Source organism: Hakea prostrata, chromosome 3, assembly GCF_041222555.1.
Source record: "Hakea prostrata isolate BN-2017 chromosome 3, UWA_Hpros_2, whole genome shotgun sequence".
Classification (NCBI taxonomy): domain Eukaryota; kingdom Viridiplantae; phylum Streptophyta; class Magnoliopsida; order Proteales; family Proteaceae; genus Hakea; species Hakea prostrata.
In genome coordinates this window covers 70,963,875-70,980,310 of record NC_142602.1, presented here as the reverse complement: position 1 = coordinate 70,980,310, position 16,436 = coordinate 70,963,875, and the positions used below count along the sequence as shown (strand labels likewise).

Here is a 16,436-nt window from a genome sequence, read left to right as displayed (position 1 = left end):
AAAAAAACCTTGTCGAAATTTTTGGAAAAATCACATGGTTAGCTACTTTTCGGTTTTCTTTTACAAAAATAACACTAATAGTTTCAATGCCACCCCCTAAACAAGAAGGTCGATCAAATGGAAATTTTCAATGCCACCCCTTAAATTGCCTCGAAAGTTAATATTATTTCTTAAGTCATTCAATTTATCAGATAGACGTTAAAATATATTAAAATACTTTTTAATATTAGAAATTATAGTTAAGTATAAATAAATTAAATATTTTAAAATAACAAGAATAACTTTGAATATAAAATCTACACTAGAGATTTTTTTTGGTTGAAAATATGAATCATGAATAGTGTTTCTAATCTTAGGATGTTACAATAATATTGAAAATAAATAGATAAAAACTAACTGAAAGTAAGGTTTAAAATATTTTAGGACATTAGCCGATATGTATCCATAGTAGATACAAACGATACAATACATCTTGATATGTCTATCGATTGAATTGTATTAAAATATATTAGATAATACAATACAATACTGGATACAGGACGATACTTCCTTTAAAGTTACATGACTGAAATCAATATCGATACTTTAAATCTTAATTAAATGTAAGGTTTTAATATTAGGGGTCTCACTGCTAATTAAATGTAAGGTTTTAATATTAGGGGTCTGACTGCTAATTAGGTAATTCTAGAGGACACATTAACGTTATGGGTAACTCAGCGGGTGGAATTGAAAAATTGTCAGTATTTTGTGAATTACAGCAAACAATAAAAACGAGATATTCCATCCATGTCTCCTGAGGTTTCAGTATTAACGGAGCTCTGAGGAAGCCAGATTTTCCCCAATTCTCTTTCTCCGAAATGGATCTCCGTGTATTGGTTTTGATTTCGATTCTGTGTGTGCAAATCAGGGTTTGTATTTCTCACACACAATTTTTCTTCCTTTCGTGGATTATATCAAGAAACCATCCACTCCAATGCGAAAATTCACGGCATGAATTCGGATCTATTAATCATCTTGTTGATTTTGGCTGTATTTTGATACAGGCGGAAAGCAGTAGCGGTTCGGTCGTCTTCCTTGAGAGCTCTAGTCCTCGTTTTCTTCGTACTCGTTCATCGGATGCCTTGGAAGAGGTAATTTATTTGTTAATTATGTCAAGTCGGATGTTATGGAACTCGATGAGATTAGGTTTCTGCTTTTGAACGGTGCGATTATAGTTATGCCCCATTAGATGCAAAACTTAACTTAATTTATCACACATTTAAGTGTTTTTTCCTATTTTCTTTTAAATCTTTCATTTGGGGGATTCAATCTGTTTCTGCTGAAGGGGAAAAAATAAATTCGGAATTGGTTATCTCATTATTATTCTCTTTTGGAATGTAAGAAGTTGTTTATCTTAGTGCCTTGTATTAATTGCAATGGAATTCGTTTTGATCCAATATTTCCAAATGATAAACTTTGGTATTTTCACATTTTTTCTGACTTAAAATTTTTTTTTTTAAATTTTAATATGGTGAACTGATATAAGGGTTCTGTTTTTATTCGCACAGAAGGAGCCCATATTGCTTTCAGATGTCACTGCTGCAGTTTCAGTTTTACTCGGTTTTGCTCCGCCAGATTCTCTTCCTGCTGAGAGCTCAGCGAAGGTCTGATAAATGATAGACTATACAAAACATTGTTCTAAGGGTTCTTCTGTCTTTGCTATTCTCATATACGTTGCTGACCATTGACTCTATCCTGCAGTTGAATGACATTCTCTTTCCAAATCCATTTGATCGACCTCGCGCTGCTCTTGTTTTGGAAGTTCAAGGAGCAGAAGGTTATTGAATCCTATGTCTGAAATGCACTTTACATTATTTAATATAGTTTCTTAGGCATTGTGAACAGTTTCCTATAACTGTTTCTAAACTTGCAGATCAGCAGCAGCTGTTCGATCACCTTAGTAGGGCTAGTGGTGCCCGGATCAGTAGTGGCTTTAGGAGTGGCGTTCTTGGTTTGAGTAAAGCTGAAATCCAGCTTCCAGGTACTTGGGAATTTTGTGTTTTTATTTGAGACATAAAAGAACAGATTCTCAGAATGTTCTCATTGCAATTTGATAACTTTGTTGATGTTGATGGATTTTAGTCCTCGAGTGTGCGCAGATGTGGATGAAGTCTCAGTGGTCTCCTTGAATGAACCTGTGGGCTTTGATTGTGATGCAGCATGCATAGAAAAAGAAATTCATGAACTTGTTCGTCAAGTTTTCCCTATTTGATGTCATTTTAGCATTCTTCCCCTATCCTTTTTTGTCTTATGACGTTCATATCTGTAATGATGAATATGTTAACCTATTCAGGCATCCTGGTTGGGTGGGTCCTACATTACTAGTGAGCTGGAACCACTGACTGGGGAGTTGACTGTACCCTTGATCAGTGGATATCTAAAACTGCATATGTCAAAGGTCTTCCTCAGATTCTGAACCTATGTATTTTGATCAAAGCATAGCATGGCATGATAAACACCCATTATTTTCTACTTCCTGAGTCTTAATTGAATATGTTTTGTATGTTTTGTAGAATGCAGACAAGGAATTCACATTAAGTCTTGTTTCTATGATCCGTAATATCAGAAGGGCAGCTGAGATGCATGAAGAATTCTCCAGGGGTGTGCTGAGCCCAGCAGAGCTAATTACTGGTCATTTTACTGGCATTAAGGTGATGGTCCTTTTCTTTCCCTGTTTACTTTGTCTATTGTTTGGTAAGAAAATTGGAGCTTGGAACAATTCATTACTTGGGAATTTGGATGGCGCCAACAAGGCAGGGGTATGGAAGCTTGTTGGCATGAGATTGTGATGTGTAATTTTTTTCCTTCTTTTTTTAAACCTTTTTGTTAAATATATGAATTCATTAACAAAGAGAGAGAGAGAGCTACAAGAACCCAATGAGGAAAGATCAAAGGAAAGAAGGAATGAAGAACCTAGCTTTAGACAAGGGAAGCAGACAGCTGGATGGAGACAAGGAAGGCCCTGGTAGACAACTGTACGCTTGTTCCATGTGGAGTCTAAATAAGGAGTTGCTTCATGAAGCTTAGCTTTAATTTCAAAAGAAATGGAGCCCCAAGTCAGATGAGTAGGTCCATTTTCAAAATTGCGCTCACTCAGGTATGTTTAATCTGCACAAAAAACCAAATGATATAGAGAGTTGCAAAGAGTAGGATCAGAAAGGACTTGGCAATCCTGGACCATTCACCTATAAAGTGTCTGATTCTTCTGCTCCTAGGCCAGCACTTAGCTAAATCTCCTTTCCAGACTGACGTAGAGAAAGGACAAGCAAAGAAGAGATTATTAATGTCCTCAGTAGCATTCCAGTTGAGACAGTGAAGCCAAGAGAGATTGGTAGCTTATGCGCTGAAGGAAAGATTGTGTTGGAAGGCAATTGGAGTAGAAACACGAAACAGTGAATGTAGGATGTGAGGTATATGATGCTTAAGCCGAAGAAGCTTGCGCCTAGGAATAGAAGAGCTTCTAGGGAGCATAGGATCCCAAGCAGATTTAGCAGATAAAGCACTAGAGGCGTCTGAGTTCTGGGTCACACACTCTTCCCTTCATTGGGGAGCCTTCAAAGTAGTAGAGAGAGCATTTGGAGGGTCATTAAACACACTATGATCTTAAGAAGAGGAGCTCAGCCAGTGGACTTAAAGGATCAGCTACCAAATCCATTGTAGGGAGTCCATAATTTAGTCTCACTGGGATGAGGGTCAATAAACCAAGGATCCTTCATGAATGGCAAGCAAATTAGGGTTTACAAAACCCTTCTGATAGGGGATTTTGAGCTGTTTGGGGTTTTAGGGTTTGTAGGGGGGTTGTTCTAGGTTTGGTTAGGGCTTAGAGGCTTAGGGTTATTGAAACACAAATCTGAACCTTGCTGTTTTTGGTTTTTGATTCAAGTTCCAGAGGTGATAGGGTTTCAAATTCTAGGGTTTTTAGGTGGTAGTTAGGGCTGGGGTTGGAGTGGAGTGCTAGATGGAGAGGAGGGATGGTGAATCTTGAAAAGGAGGGGATTCTGTGGTGGGAGTTACGGGACATTGGATTTTAAGGTTTTGGGGTAGAAGGGTAGGGCCGAGTGGGTTGGGGAGGAAATTAGAGGGGTGCGATGGAAGGGGGTAAGAAGAAGGGAGGCTGGGGGTGCTTGCTTACCAGTTTAGGAGGTTGTGGATGAAAAATGAATGAAAGAGAAGTAACAAATCAAGCTGCCTTAGGAATTTCCTGCACTTGAAAACCCTAGTAACCCTAGTCGAACCTTGTTCTCTGCAATAATTTTATTCATCAAAACTGATTTATTACAAGCATTAGGCTGTGTATTTATAGCCTTTGTTGGAAGACTCCTATCAGGACTTCAAAACAAAATCTGAGGACTTCTATTTTAAATTGAACTTTTATTTAGAACAGGACTTCTACTTAACATTGACCGACTCAAATAACAAACCAAAAACAGAATTAGACTCCTAATAAAATTATGAATGTAACTAGACCCAGCTGGCTCGAATTGGACGTCCCAAATGACAAAAATGCCCCTTTTATCTTAAGCCTCTTTTTTGTAATCAAGCTGAAGGAAGGGTGATGCTAGCCTAGCCTATAAGTGTAAAGAAAGGGTAGTCTTTCTGATCTTTTGAGTCCTTGTTGAATTGGGGCCTATCGGATTACCTGAGCCAGCTCTTGGCTGTTGACATGCTTCAATGCTGTTTAGCAGTGCCGTGGGTTGCTGGGCAGCAACCCTAGGCCCTCTTTTGAGCCTTAGGGTCGTTCTTGTGATGGGTGTGGGGACCTACAGCAGCCCAGAATAATGAAAAATTCTAACACTCACAAGTTGAAGGAGAATACCCTAAAGATGCTAGTGATCTAATCAAAAGGGTGTTGAAGTAACATATCCAAACTAGCATAGATAGAGTCAAGGCAAGAGGCTGAATGGCAAGAATTTTTTGGAAGACCCGAGAAGCATTCAGAGAACACTGAGAGTCCAGATAAGAGTTATTCCTAAGAATAATATACTATACCTGGTCAAACCAAATGCAATCATTTTTGAAAGAATCTTCCTGATCATTTTGAATTCCATCAGAGTTCTAATGCTTAGGCCACTTTCTTTCTTTGGCAAGCATACTGAAGTGTAAAAGTTTAGAAACTCTGATTTCACAATTGTAATTTCATTGTTAAAATTGGTACATTTTGACAGCTGATCGCTTACATTCCCTTAGGTGAATTTTTCTGGTTGTTTTGATCAACTGTTAATATCTAGATGCTTTGGTTTTCAAGACATGGTGTAGGCAGCACCTGGGTACGTTGTTGGTGTTGCCTTATCTTTTCCTTAACCCTTGACCATCTTGGTTTGCCTAGCTGCCAACTATGTCTGGATGTTTCAGTGCTGTAGCTTTTTTTTTCTAAATTTTCTGTTTTCAGTAGATGATGTTTAGGTGGACACCCAAGATTTATCCTGAATGTTTTGTTATCTATTTGCTAGTTTTGAGAGGAGACTTTGACTCATAGCTTCGAAACTGGTCCTCAAGTGCTCTCTCTCTTTGCTGGATAAATATGTAATTTGAAAAATCTAGTTCAGGATTTGTTTTTCAATGTTTTTAAGAATATTAAATGCTTTTTGTGTTTTCTGTCAATTGCATATATATTCTTTCATTTCCTGTGCTCAAATTTTTTTTTTATATTCTATTCTTCATTTGTTATATGATGGCTTAATTTTTATTTTACAGGCTTTGCAAGAGCAATATGGAACTGATGGTGTTACTCAGCAAGGAAAGGAGCTGCTTCTGACTTTTCTACTGAAGCTATTTGACTCCTTACAAGCAGCATATAAAGGTTAAACTTACTCTTTGGTCTTTGGGATTTTCTCATCTTCGTTAACCACGATCCCCTGTTATTAGATCCTGTCTCAAATTAATGGCAGGCTTCAGAATCCTTCCACCAGGCTGGAACAGAGTTTGTTGAAAGAACCAGACTGGGAGATATTGAATAATTCTAAATCCATGACTCAAATAGAGTGTAATGGTAAAAATAGAGATTCAATCCCCCTAAATTAGAAGTGATGCAGTTGTTGGGTAGGCTAGACAAAGGCAGTTCAAAAATTGTTATGTGAATTTCCAGAAATGAGCAACCGCCAGGGACTGCTGATCTGATGAATTGACAGGATTGAGTTTTTGTCGATGACTGTCTGATTTCAATAGAAACAAACCTCAGTATATCTCTAAAACCAATGTCAAATCTAGTTCTGGCTTATTCTTAGTTGATACAAGTATATGACACAAAATGGGGAACCACAAGGTCTCTTTGACAGCAATGACCAGTATTAAATCTAGATTGGTTATGCTCTAACGAACAACATATGGAAGACTGTAACCAGTGCAGTAGGTTCTCACATGGGGCCTGGGCCGGATCAAACATGTGCAGCTTTACCCCTGATTTCATAGCGGCTGTTTCTGGTACTTGTACTTGTGACCAGGCATTCAGTAAGTGAGCAGTTGACCAACCCTTTGATGAAAAGCAAAGGACGCCCTCATATAATACCCTGGGGCAAATCAAACATGTGTAGCGTTACCCCTGATTCCATAGCAGCTGTTCCGGTACTTATACATATGACCAGGCATTCAGTAGTAAGCACTTGACCAATCCTTTGATGAAAAGCAAAGGATGCACTCATATAATATTCAGAACAGCATCTAATCGACTCTAAGTTGCTTGAAATTCGAAATGGAGAATAAGATATGACTCAAATTTCCCGCTTAAGCTTTGATCAATGTCTAACATTGTTCAAAATCTTGTCTCATCTTTGTGTCTTGATGAAGTCGAGACAGCCAAGATATTGAGATTTCGCCCGAATTTTGGTGAAACACGGTGCACCAATGTACCATGCTTTGGTGGTTTTTGGGTCTGTTTTTTTGTATGCATCCTAATTGGAGGCTAATAAACACAATGGCAATGCTATGTTTAACCAAAATTCTTGATTTGCACATGCTTGGCTGTATGCATACGAAATTGGATCATATATTTTCACAAATCTAAACATGGATATACAAGAGAAAATTGGAACTTGTATTAAAATGCAAGAACAAATATTAAGTAGTAGTGAAATCTGAATTACAATTTGTAAATTGCCAAAATCACAATTTACGATTACAGCCCCTTGAAATTCTTGAAAATTTCAAATTAGGAGACTTATGGAAAGGTATAGAGAATGTAGGAAAGACCTTCATATGGTATTTATTGACCTAGAAAAAGCTTATGATAGAGTCCCTAGAGCGTTAATTTGTCAAGTACTAGAGAAAAGAAGTGTTGGAAATAAATATGTAGATATAGTTAAGGATATGTATGATGGTTCGGTGACTAGCGTTAGAACAGTGGGGGGACAAAGTAATGAATTCCCGATAACAGTTGGGCTACATCAAGGGTCAACTTTAAGCCCATATCTATTTGCACTGGTGATGGATGAATTAACCAAAGACATTCAAGATGAGGTCCCCTGGTGTATGCTTTTTGTGGATGATATTGTGTTGATTGATGAGACCCAAGTGGGGATTAATACCAAATTAGAATCATGGAGAGTAGCTTTGGAATCAAAAGGCTTTAAACTTAGTAGATTGAAGACAGAATATCTAGTTTGTAACTTTAGTCATGATTGGGCAGATGATGAGGTGGTGGTACTTGACGATAAAGAGATTCCTCAGAGTGATTGTTTTAGGTACCTAGGTTCAATCATAAGTAAAATAGGTGATTTAGAGGATGAGGTTTCCCAAAGAATTAAAATAGGGTGGATGAAGTGGAGAGGTGCGTCCGGGGTCTTATGTGATCGGCGTATTCCATTAAAGCTTAAAGGAAAATTTTATAGGACCGTTGTTTGACCAGCTATGATGTACGGTGCAGAGTGTTGGGCTGTTAAAAAGAATCATATAGATAAACTCAGTGTAGCAGAAATGAGGATGCTAAGATGGATGAGTGGCAAAACTAGGATGGATAAGATAAGAAACGATCATATTAGAGTTGGTTTGGGAGTTGCTCCTATAAGTGATAAGCTTTGAGAAAATCGTTTGAGGTGGCACGACCACGTTCAACGGAGACCTATAAATGCTCCTGTACGGAGAAGTGATATAATCCATATTGAAGGAACTAGAAGAGCTAGGGGTAGACCTAAGATAACCTTAGGAGAAGTGGTGAGAAAGGATATGTATAGCTTAGGCCTTGTATCTAGCATGGCCTCGAACATAATTGATTGGAGGGCAAGCATCCATGTAGCCGACCCCATTTAATTGGGACAAGGCTTATTGTTGTTGTTGTTGTTGTTGTTGAGATTTCATCGAAACTCAGTCAACTGGTTGAATTTCATTTTGGATCATGTTTCGTCTCGGACATGTTGAGACAACCAAACCAAGATTTAGCGAAATTTTGTACCATGCTCATAAATTAATAAGATTAGAATCTAAAACTAAACTAAACTAGGAAACTTCACATGTGAAAGAAATGGAAATTTCCTAATCAAAACAAGAAGCCTTAAAACACTCCTACACAGGTATAGAAACCTGTCTTTTATTATATTGCTGAAAAAAATGAAAGAAAATGAACAACAAGAACCCTCCTGATTCAGGTGTTTCCAGAAAATAAACAGGCCATTTGTCTGACCGGAACCATTAGTTGAACCAAAAGGTTCACAATGTTTGAACCACATATGTAGGCTGTTCCACAAAATGATTGCAAACAGCAGGTGATGTTGTCCTAGATTGATAGGAGATCACTAGGAGGCTAGGAGCCACTTCTTGGATCCAACGAGAACCATTCTTGAATTCTGCAAATTTAGGTTTTGGACTTTGTGAGGTCTCTAGGGTTTATAGATGGAATATGGTACCTGGGTTTCGACTGGATTCTAGTGGGGGGAGGGGAATCCTCAACAAATAGCCAAAACTGGTGGTTAGAAAGTGGAAACTGAAAATTGGGTCTTCTAGAGAGAAACTGCTAAACTCCAGATCTAGGGCTTTGCTAGTCAGATTCCAACAGGGATGAAGATTTGATGGTTGGATTGCATTTGGACGAATGTTTTCACAAAGCACATTGCCTGTCTTAAGTTTTCAGCTCAGCAGCTTTGTTTGAACTTGAAAACTTGAATGAAATTGGATATTTGCATTGTTTGGTTTTAATGGGATTCTTGGGGCAGCAGCTAGGATCAAATGAGGGGGATGAAGTATGGACACTTTGGTAGCTTTGGATAAATATCAATGGTAAAATAGGCCTGTGGTGGTTTCCTGTGGAGGAGGATTTCTAAAATATGAAAATTGGAATGGGGAAGTAAGAGAAGATGGCCTAGATCAGATTCATTACCTAGTACAAACTTCCTAAGCTTTACCTGTATGTTAGATTTTTGTAGGCGACTATCCGACAGCCAGTATTTGGATCAAATGTTCCAAATCACTAGAACAGCAGCTTGAGTTCCCAACTCTGAGGAAAAAACCTCTCCAGACAGGAATGCAGCAACCAACAGTAGGAACTCTCTAGCATTTTTGAATTCAATAATCAATGTCTGTTTTCATTCTCCTGTTAGAATGGAACTCCTAACTACTAGCCAACCATGTAGCTGACCGAAAGAACTGTACTTCTTGGAAGGTAAGTCAACATATTAGAAGTCCTATTACAAGCTAGCTAACGAAGTTAAATAACCTACCTGCCCTACTCCAAAGTGACCCAACCAACAACAACAACCAGGACAGCCATATACTCAGGTGACTCAACTATTTCTAATTAAGTCACATGACTTCTATTAATCATATGACATCTGAAACAAAATTGAACTGATTAATTACCCTGTTTTGTATGCAACTCATGTTCCCATGTTTTAGTTCCGGTGAGTTGGTTAACTACAATGTATACCCTTGGATTGAAGGCCCTTGAGTTGCAGCTATGCCTACCCAACCAGAATATTGGTTGCTTGTATACTTTAGGAAGGTAATTTTCAAGTTGTGGTGCTGTCTCATTTAAGTTTCATTATGGCATGACCTTTTCTCTGTGATCAACTTACGTACCAGTAGTCATGTCAATGGATTTACCTCAAGTACCGCCTCTGTTGGTGGTATTGCTCTCCAAGGTTCGAAATCTCGGTCTCTAGGGTATCAAGATTTTGGAAATCTTGGTCTATACTTGTGAATTCTCCCAGGTAGTCTTGATACCAGGTTTTGGGGGTTTTAACAGGGTGTTTTGGTCTGATCTCTTTCACACTACCTATTTATAGTAGAATGAATATAGTGGCACATGTACTTCGCTAAAAAAACCAATGAAGAGTTATTGTTCAAGTGATAGTATACTTGAGAGGTTTTGACAAATACAAAGACTCGTAAAATTGAACAAATTGCATAATTACTTTACAATAGCCACAAAGTAAACTAAAATAAATAAAATTGAGATCTTCACCAAACTCCAGGTTGAGTTCCTCAGTGGATCCACCCCATAGGACACATAGTATTGGTAAGATCTAATCCACTGCTGGACAAAAGACTCCCATGTCATGATTTTGGAATATTTATTCAGGTAGTTCAATATTGTGAGTCTATAGGTGTCATTGTCAGCATAAGCTAGATGTCTGAACCTAGGGAATATATTATTAGTGGATGGACCGTAAGAGGATGATGGTTGAACTGGCCCAACTGGATGTGATGGAGTCCACAAAAATGATTCACTTGATCTCGATCCATCCCCATACCCATGTGCAGATATACTACTAACATCAGGAGATGACCCCTTTTATCCAGCGATTCCACCATATGCTCCGTAAGGACTATAGCAGTGTAGCAAACAGCAAACAAGGTGAAGGAAGACAAAAGAGTGATGATTTTTGAGTGAAAAAGAGGTTGAAAGAAGCAAAAATGGGAAGAATTGGGGGAAATCCATGAAATTTCAACCAGCGACACCTTTGAGTTCTCTGAAATTTCGCAAAACTTGACCAAAATTTGGGCCTTCTAAGCAGGGTTTCGCAGAACTTGATTGAAACCCTAATTTTGACCCATCTTGGTCGAAACCGGGGAAAAGATATTTCACCCTGGTTTCGTCTCGGCTGGGTGAAAAATTGAAAATTGGGTGGTTTCCACTGAATCGTGGACAATGCTGCTCTCATCATGTCTGATGATCTTGTTGAATAATCTTCAGTTTTGGTGACCTTCTCACCTGCTCCATCTCTTCAGCCTTGCTTGTGTGCAACTATGTTTAGAACTACTTGAAAAATATTTGAGTAGGACATGCAAATCCTACTAATTGTTTGAGTCTAATTATATTGAAGAGAAATAACTAGATAAGGAAATAACAACTGAACAACTAATCTATCTGTAACTAATAGTGTACCATAGCACCCCATGATACAAACACATCACCCAAAATTTTTTGGGAAAATTACGTGATTACTTCTAGGTTTCTTTTTACAAAAATAACTATTCAATGTTTCACTTAACAAAACTAACTAAAATTGAGTTTGCATTTACCAAACTAACCAAAATAGTGGTTTTCCATCTCTTTGAACATTTTTACCCCTAATATTGGTTATACCAATATGGGGATGAAAATGTCCAAAGGGTATGAAAAATTATTGACTTTTTTGCTTTGGACAAAACAGTAATTTTCCCTCTTTAGTTTGGTTAGTTTCAGGGTTAAAATTGTCCAAATGAATGAAAAAGTACTATTTTGGTTAGTTTTGTAAATGCCAACTCAGTTTTAGCTAGTTTTGTTAAGTGATACATTGAGTGGTTACTTTTGTAAAGGGAAACCTAAAAGTAGCTAATCACGAAATTTTTCCAAAATTTTTTCTTGTTTTGTTTTGTTTTCTTTGGGAAATGATAAATGGATTTTGAGCTGTTGAGTAGGGATTACCTAATATTGATCCATTGGACTCTTAAAAGCAGTTTTGTTGCTTTTGTGCATGTGTCTACCTGCTTGTGTGTTGCACTACCAGACCCAAAAAAATTAGCCACAAAAAAAAAAAGAAAAAAGGGGCAAAAGGCAAAAGATATGCATATTTCTCTCCTATATCAAAGCCCCTTGTTATTTTTCTGTGGGTTAGTTGGGGTTGGGGCGGGGTGGGCCTGGGGTGTGGGTGGTCTGTGTTGGGGAGGTGAACTTTAACTGAGTATTAAGCTGCTATGCTTGTGATTTGTGAATGGAATGTTTTTTTTTTCTTTGATGGTGTAGCTATAAGGATTCCTTCCATCCCATATAAAGTACTGAGGGATCTATTTTGTTTGGGCAGGTCAAATTGTTGGAGTCGTCTTCTTCAGTGGGAAATCTCATATTGAGTCTGGATCGATGTTGGATGTGAAATTTAGTACTCGGCCTTCTGCACGTTGGTTGGAGGAGCAGTCAGGATCGCTTAACTCAACCACCATTGCAGAGGTGATTCTGGTTAGACGGAGCATTGCTTGGATAACGGGGATCATTCTCCTCATAGCAACTCTTCTTGGGGTGAGTTCTACTTAAATAATGACCTGGCTGTTTGTAAATGCTTTTTTTTTCCCTTCTTGAAGTGCATTTTCGTTTACTTTAAGAAGAAATAGTGATTTTCACTTCGTAATTAAACGTATTACCAAGATCTGAATCTTTGGTGCACTTAAAATTTAGAAGCATCCCCTGTTATCGTTAAACATCTCCTGGTTTTGTGGAGACTGGAACAGCAATTAATTGTAGAAAGGAAAGTAGAGCTCCTGGTTTTTAAGTGCAAACTTCATTAAACAATCATTTGTATCTCAGGATCCATGAGAAATTTAGAACAAGATTTGCTGATTTTGTTTCATGTCTTGTCTGTTCACCTTTATAATTTATTTTTTTCTTCAGACTTCTATGTGCCTTGTTTTTTATCTGGGCTGTGGACACCATAAAGCACAGATGGATCTTCCATTTCAGATATGTGCACGGTGCACTGTACTTGGATTATTGGGTCATGGTGTAGGCATTTGTGCTGAACTTATTGTGGATCTTAAATGTATGATCATTGATGCACAGAGTGATCCATACAATAAACAATTTAAGAGGAGTGTCAGAAAAGAAAAAATCTGGGGGAATAAATTCAGGAATGGTGGTCATGATCCAAGATTTTGTATCTTGTGTATTTAGAGGTGAGGGTTCACTGAGCAAGCAGTGTAGGGAAACACAGTAGCACACCAATGAGGTACGAGTGAATGGTTTCACATAAGAAGGTATGAAGGACATTTCATTTGTGGACGCATAGACAGGCACCTTGAACTTGTTCTCCTTGTGTCCAACCCCTTCCAACACTTGGGTCACCTAGACTAGATTATAACCGTGTAGATTTTGTTCTTTTTCTCTAAATATTTTAAATTTAGCTACTTGTAATTAAACATACAAGCTTTAAGAGGACTCAAAAGTTACTTACATTGTTTGCTGCTGTCTTCTTCTTGTTTTGCAGATTCACTTTCTTCTCAATATGCCCCTCACAAGGGATACCCTTCTGTACTCTAATGTCAAGCTTGACTGAAATAAAAGCGGAGCCTGTACTGAGTTTTCCGACTGTGATAAGAAGATTGGCAGTGCTGGGGCTGCTGTTGGTCCTCTAGTTCATGAGATATTTGTACCTCAGATTATGTGCATTGATGGTCTTCCTAGAATCGAGTCAGTATTATCAAAGTTCATGTTGTTGTGATTAGTACATTTCCCTCGGTTCTTGCTGCTGAATGGCCTGCTTGGGCTGATCCTATCTTTAGAGATAGAGTTGTATGGTTTTAGATGGCAGAACGGGGGTTGAAAGAAGGATTTTTTTCTTCTTCTTCATGAAACAGTAGATGATTGGGCAGTAGAAGAACTGGTACATGAAATCTAAATTGTTTGTTTTTGGGTGGAGAAACCTCAGGTTATTATGATGTGAAATTTTTTAGTATGATTTAAGAATAAAACCTTCAGCTAAGGTCGCTGATGTGTTCAGTTCTCGAGATGCTGTTGTTCTTTACTTCTTGGGCAGAAGGAATCCCTAGAATAAACAAGTGATCTTTACCCAAATTGTGTTACTCATTGATCAATTATTTAGGGTGAAGAATCTCATGGTTTTTAGAATGCTAAAAAACATTCACTATCTTAAAGATCTGCTCTTAAGATCTTTCTTTGATTGCTAATTGCTAGTTGTATTTGGGCTGGGACTCTGTATTGATTCTCAGTCTCAATCGTCACATAAACGAGTTCCAAAAAAGATGTTCCTCTGAAATCATCACATTAAGGTTCTAGTTTTACATATAAATTTTACAACACTCACCCCTTTAGGAACAACTTGTTCCACAATGGAGACACCCAATTCTAAGTAAACCAATTTTTTTTTCTTAAAGAAGTCTCTATTGACATATGGTAGAAAGGATTTGTTCATTGTTTTTTTTTTAATTACATTTTTCTAGAGAGAGAATTTATTTAGACACTATAACACAAATATTTTACATAATAAAATTTATTTGAACCCTTTTGGGGGCTAAATTTCAGAACATTCGTCAAAATTGCTAGATAATAACATATATAGCTCTAAAAATTTATCAAAGAACAAAGGAATAATTACTATTGCCATTTTGCTCTTTATGAAATTACTATTGTCCTCCTTCCTTCCCCACTTCTAACAGTATTAAGAGACTGTTAAGGTTGAAAATATAATGTCGCTTTTTCCATTTGTTAGAATTGCTGATGTCCCTTTGTACTATTGGCTATTGCTTAAGTACTAACTTATCTCTGTACTCTTTTAAATTACTATATCCAATCTTAGATTTATCTCAAATTACTGATGTCTCCCTACTATTAATTTTCATTAACATAATGAACAATGAAAATACAAAGGATCTGGGATACCCAAAAACCAAAAAAAAGAAAAGGAAAAAGAGATTCATAGATATGAATAAAATTAAATTGCATATGCCTAATTTACCAGAAATACATCATCAACAATGAGACTTTCAATTTCATATGGTACCTTTACCTATTTTTTAGATTAGGTACCAGGAGTTACATGATTTTTTTTTTTTTGTGTGGTAAAAAATGAGTAAATTTCATTATATAAACTGTTCAAGCCGGGAAACCTGGACGATAACAAAGAGGAATTAATCATGAACATTGGTGGAGTATGCCACTAAGTTCTAGAAAGAGCCAAACACCGAGCTCCTTTGGCCAGAAAATCAGCCAAGAGATTGGAGCTCCTAGAAACATAGCAAAACAAAATAGAATTGAAAACTGAGCAAAGCCTAATAACCTCTGAGACTAAGTTATTACAATTCCAATCAAGGGAAGACTGAAAACCTCTTAAAGCTAAAACCGCTGGCAAACAATCTAAGTTAATCCTTAGATTTAAAATTACCCAAAGAGTGCCTAAAATCAAGCCATCCTTGACAGCTTCAAGTTCCAAAACCGTTGTTGATAAACCATATCCCTCTTTACATTGAGCTGCCACAAACACTCCATTTGAGTCCCATAGAATGCAGCCCATGCCGCTTTTGTTTGTCTTACCATCCCATGAACATCGATGGGCATTTGAAAACAATCCACCTCCTCTTGTAAGGTTTCCGATGCCAAGAAACTTACCGGGTTACTCCTCTCAATTGCTAGACTCGAAAAGTGATTATGAATGTTTGAGCAGAGTAAAGAGAAATTAGCCATGGTGAGGAGCACAGATGCATCTTTACCCCGAAATAAGACGACATTTCTTGTGTTCCAAATGCACCACACCACAACACTCCAAATTTGATTCACCCAGCTCATATTGTCATGAGTTTTAAATTTATATTGAATGAAATCAATCAAATCATGAAAATGCTCCCCCGAAATTCATCTTGTATCAATACACAAAGGAGAAAGTTTCTAACAATCCTTTGAATGAGAGCAATGAAATAAAGCATGACTTACAGTTTCAACACCCTCCCCCCCCACAAATCAAATATAGTGGGGCTAAAGAAGCTCTTCTTGCAAAAAGAGAGCTCCCAATTGCCACGGCAACATGGGAAGCTCGTCAAAGGAAATGTTTTATTTTTGGTAGGGTGAGAATTTTTCATATTTCCTTTCAAAATTACAGATGAAGTAGATGAAGAAGCTATGTTACTATGAGCATTAGACAAAACAAGACACTGATAGTAGGCCGATCTAACAGTGAACTTCCCATTTTTTGTTTTGCTTCAAATCCATGAATCTTGGGTATTGAGAGAAAGAATATGGATGGTAAAGATAGCATCCACTTCCATTGGGGTAAAAAGGGAGTTGAGCAATGGAATATTCCATTGAGAAATGGGCCATAGGATTAGGTCTTGTACCCAAGTGGGACTATGGCCCAAAGGTGGGATGCTAATTCCCCTAAAGGGTAGTGTTGGGATCCATGGATCTCCATATATGTGTGTATTAGCCCCATTCCCAACCTATAGACTAATCCATGGCGAATGATATCCCTACCAACAAGAATACTCCCCCA

The 16,436-nt window shown here is 37.6% G+C and overlaps 1 protein-coding gene across 2 annotated transcripts; it reads left to right on the top strand.

Moving 5' to 3' along the window:
• Positions 1–771: 771 nt before the first annotated feature.
• PMP (putative type 1 membrane protein) lies at positions 772–13,587 on the top strand. 2 transcript variants are annotated; one of them, XM_089150828.1, is made up of 11 exons: positions 772–908; positions 1,044–1,130; positions 1,551–1,643; positions 1,741–1,816; positions 1,913–2,020; positions 2,139–2,227; positions 2,333–2,437; positions 2,553–2,690; positions 5,734–5,839; positions 12,249–12,460; positions 13,422–13,587. In XM_089150828.1, the coding sequence occupies exons 1-11, from the start codon at positions 858–860 to the stop codon at positions 13,488–13,490; spliced, it is 1,134 nt and encodes a 377-aa protein (XP_089006954.1). In that variant the 5' UTR covers positions 772–857; the 3' UTR covers positions 13,491–13,587. The 2 variants fall into 2 exon arrangements, with proteins under 2 accessions (XP_089006954.1, XP_089006953.1); XM_089150827.1 differs by having other exon boundaries at positions 1,548–1,643.
• Positions 13,588–16,436: the final 2,849 nt, after the last annotated feature.

Excerpts from the sequence above, each read along its gene's own strand:
- PMP (XM_089150827.1), top strand. The coding sequence starts at position 858 with ATGGATCTCCGTGTATTGGTTTTGATTTCGATTCTGTGTGTGCAAATC. Across the intron at positions 1,644-1,740 it reads CTGCTGAGAGCTCAGCGAAG|TTGAATGACATTCTCTTTCC; the intron begins GTCTGATAAATG and ends TCTATCCTGCAG. Across the intron at positions 2,691-5,733 it reads GTCATTTTACTGGCATTAAG|GCTTTGCAAGAGCAATATGG; the intron begins GTGATGGTCCTT and ends TTTATTTTACAG.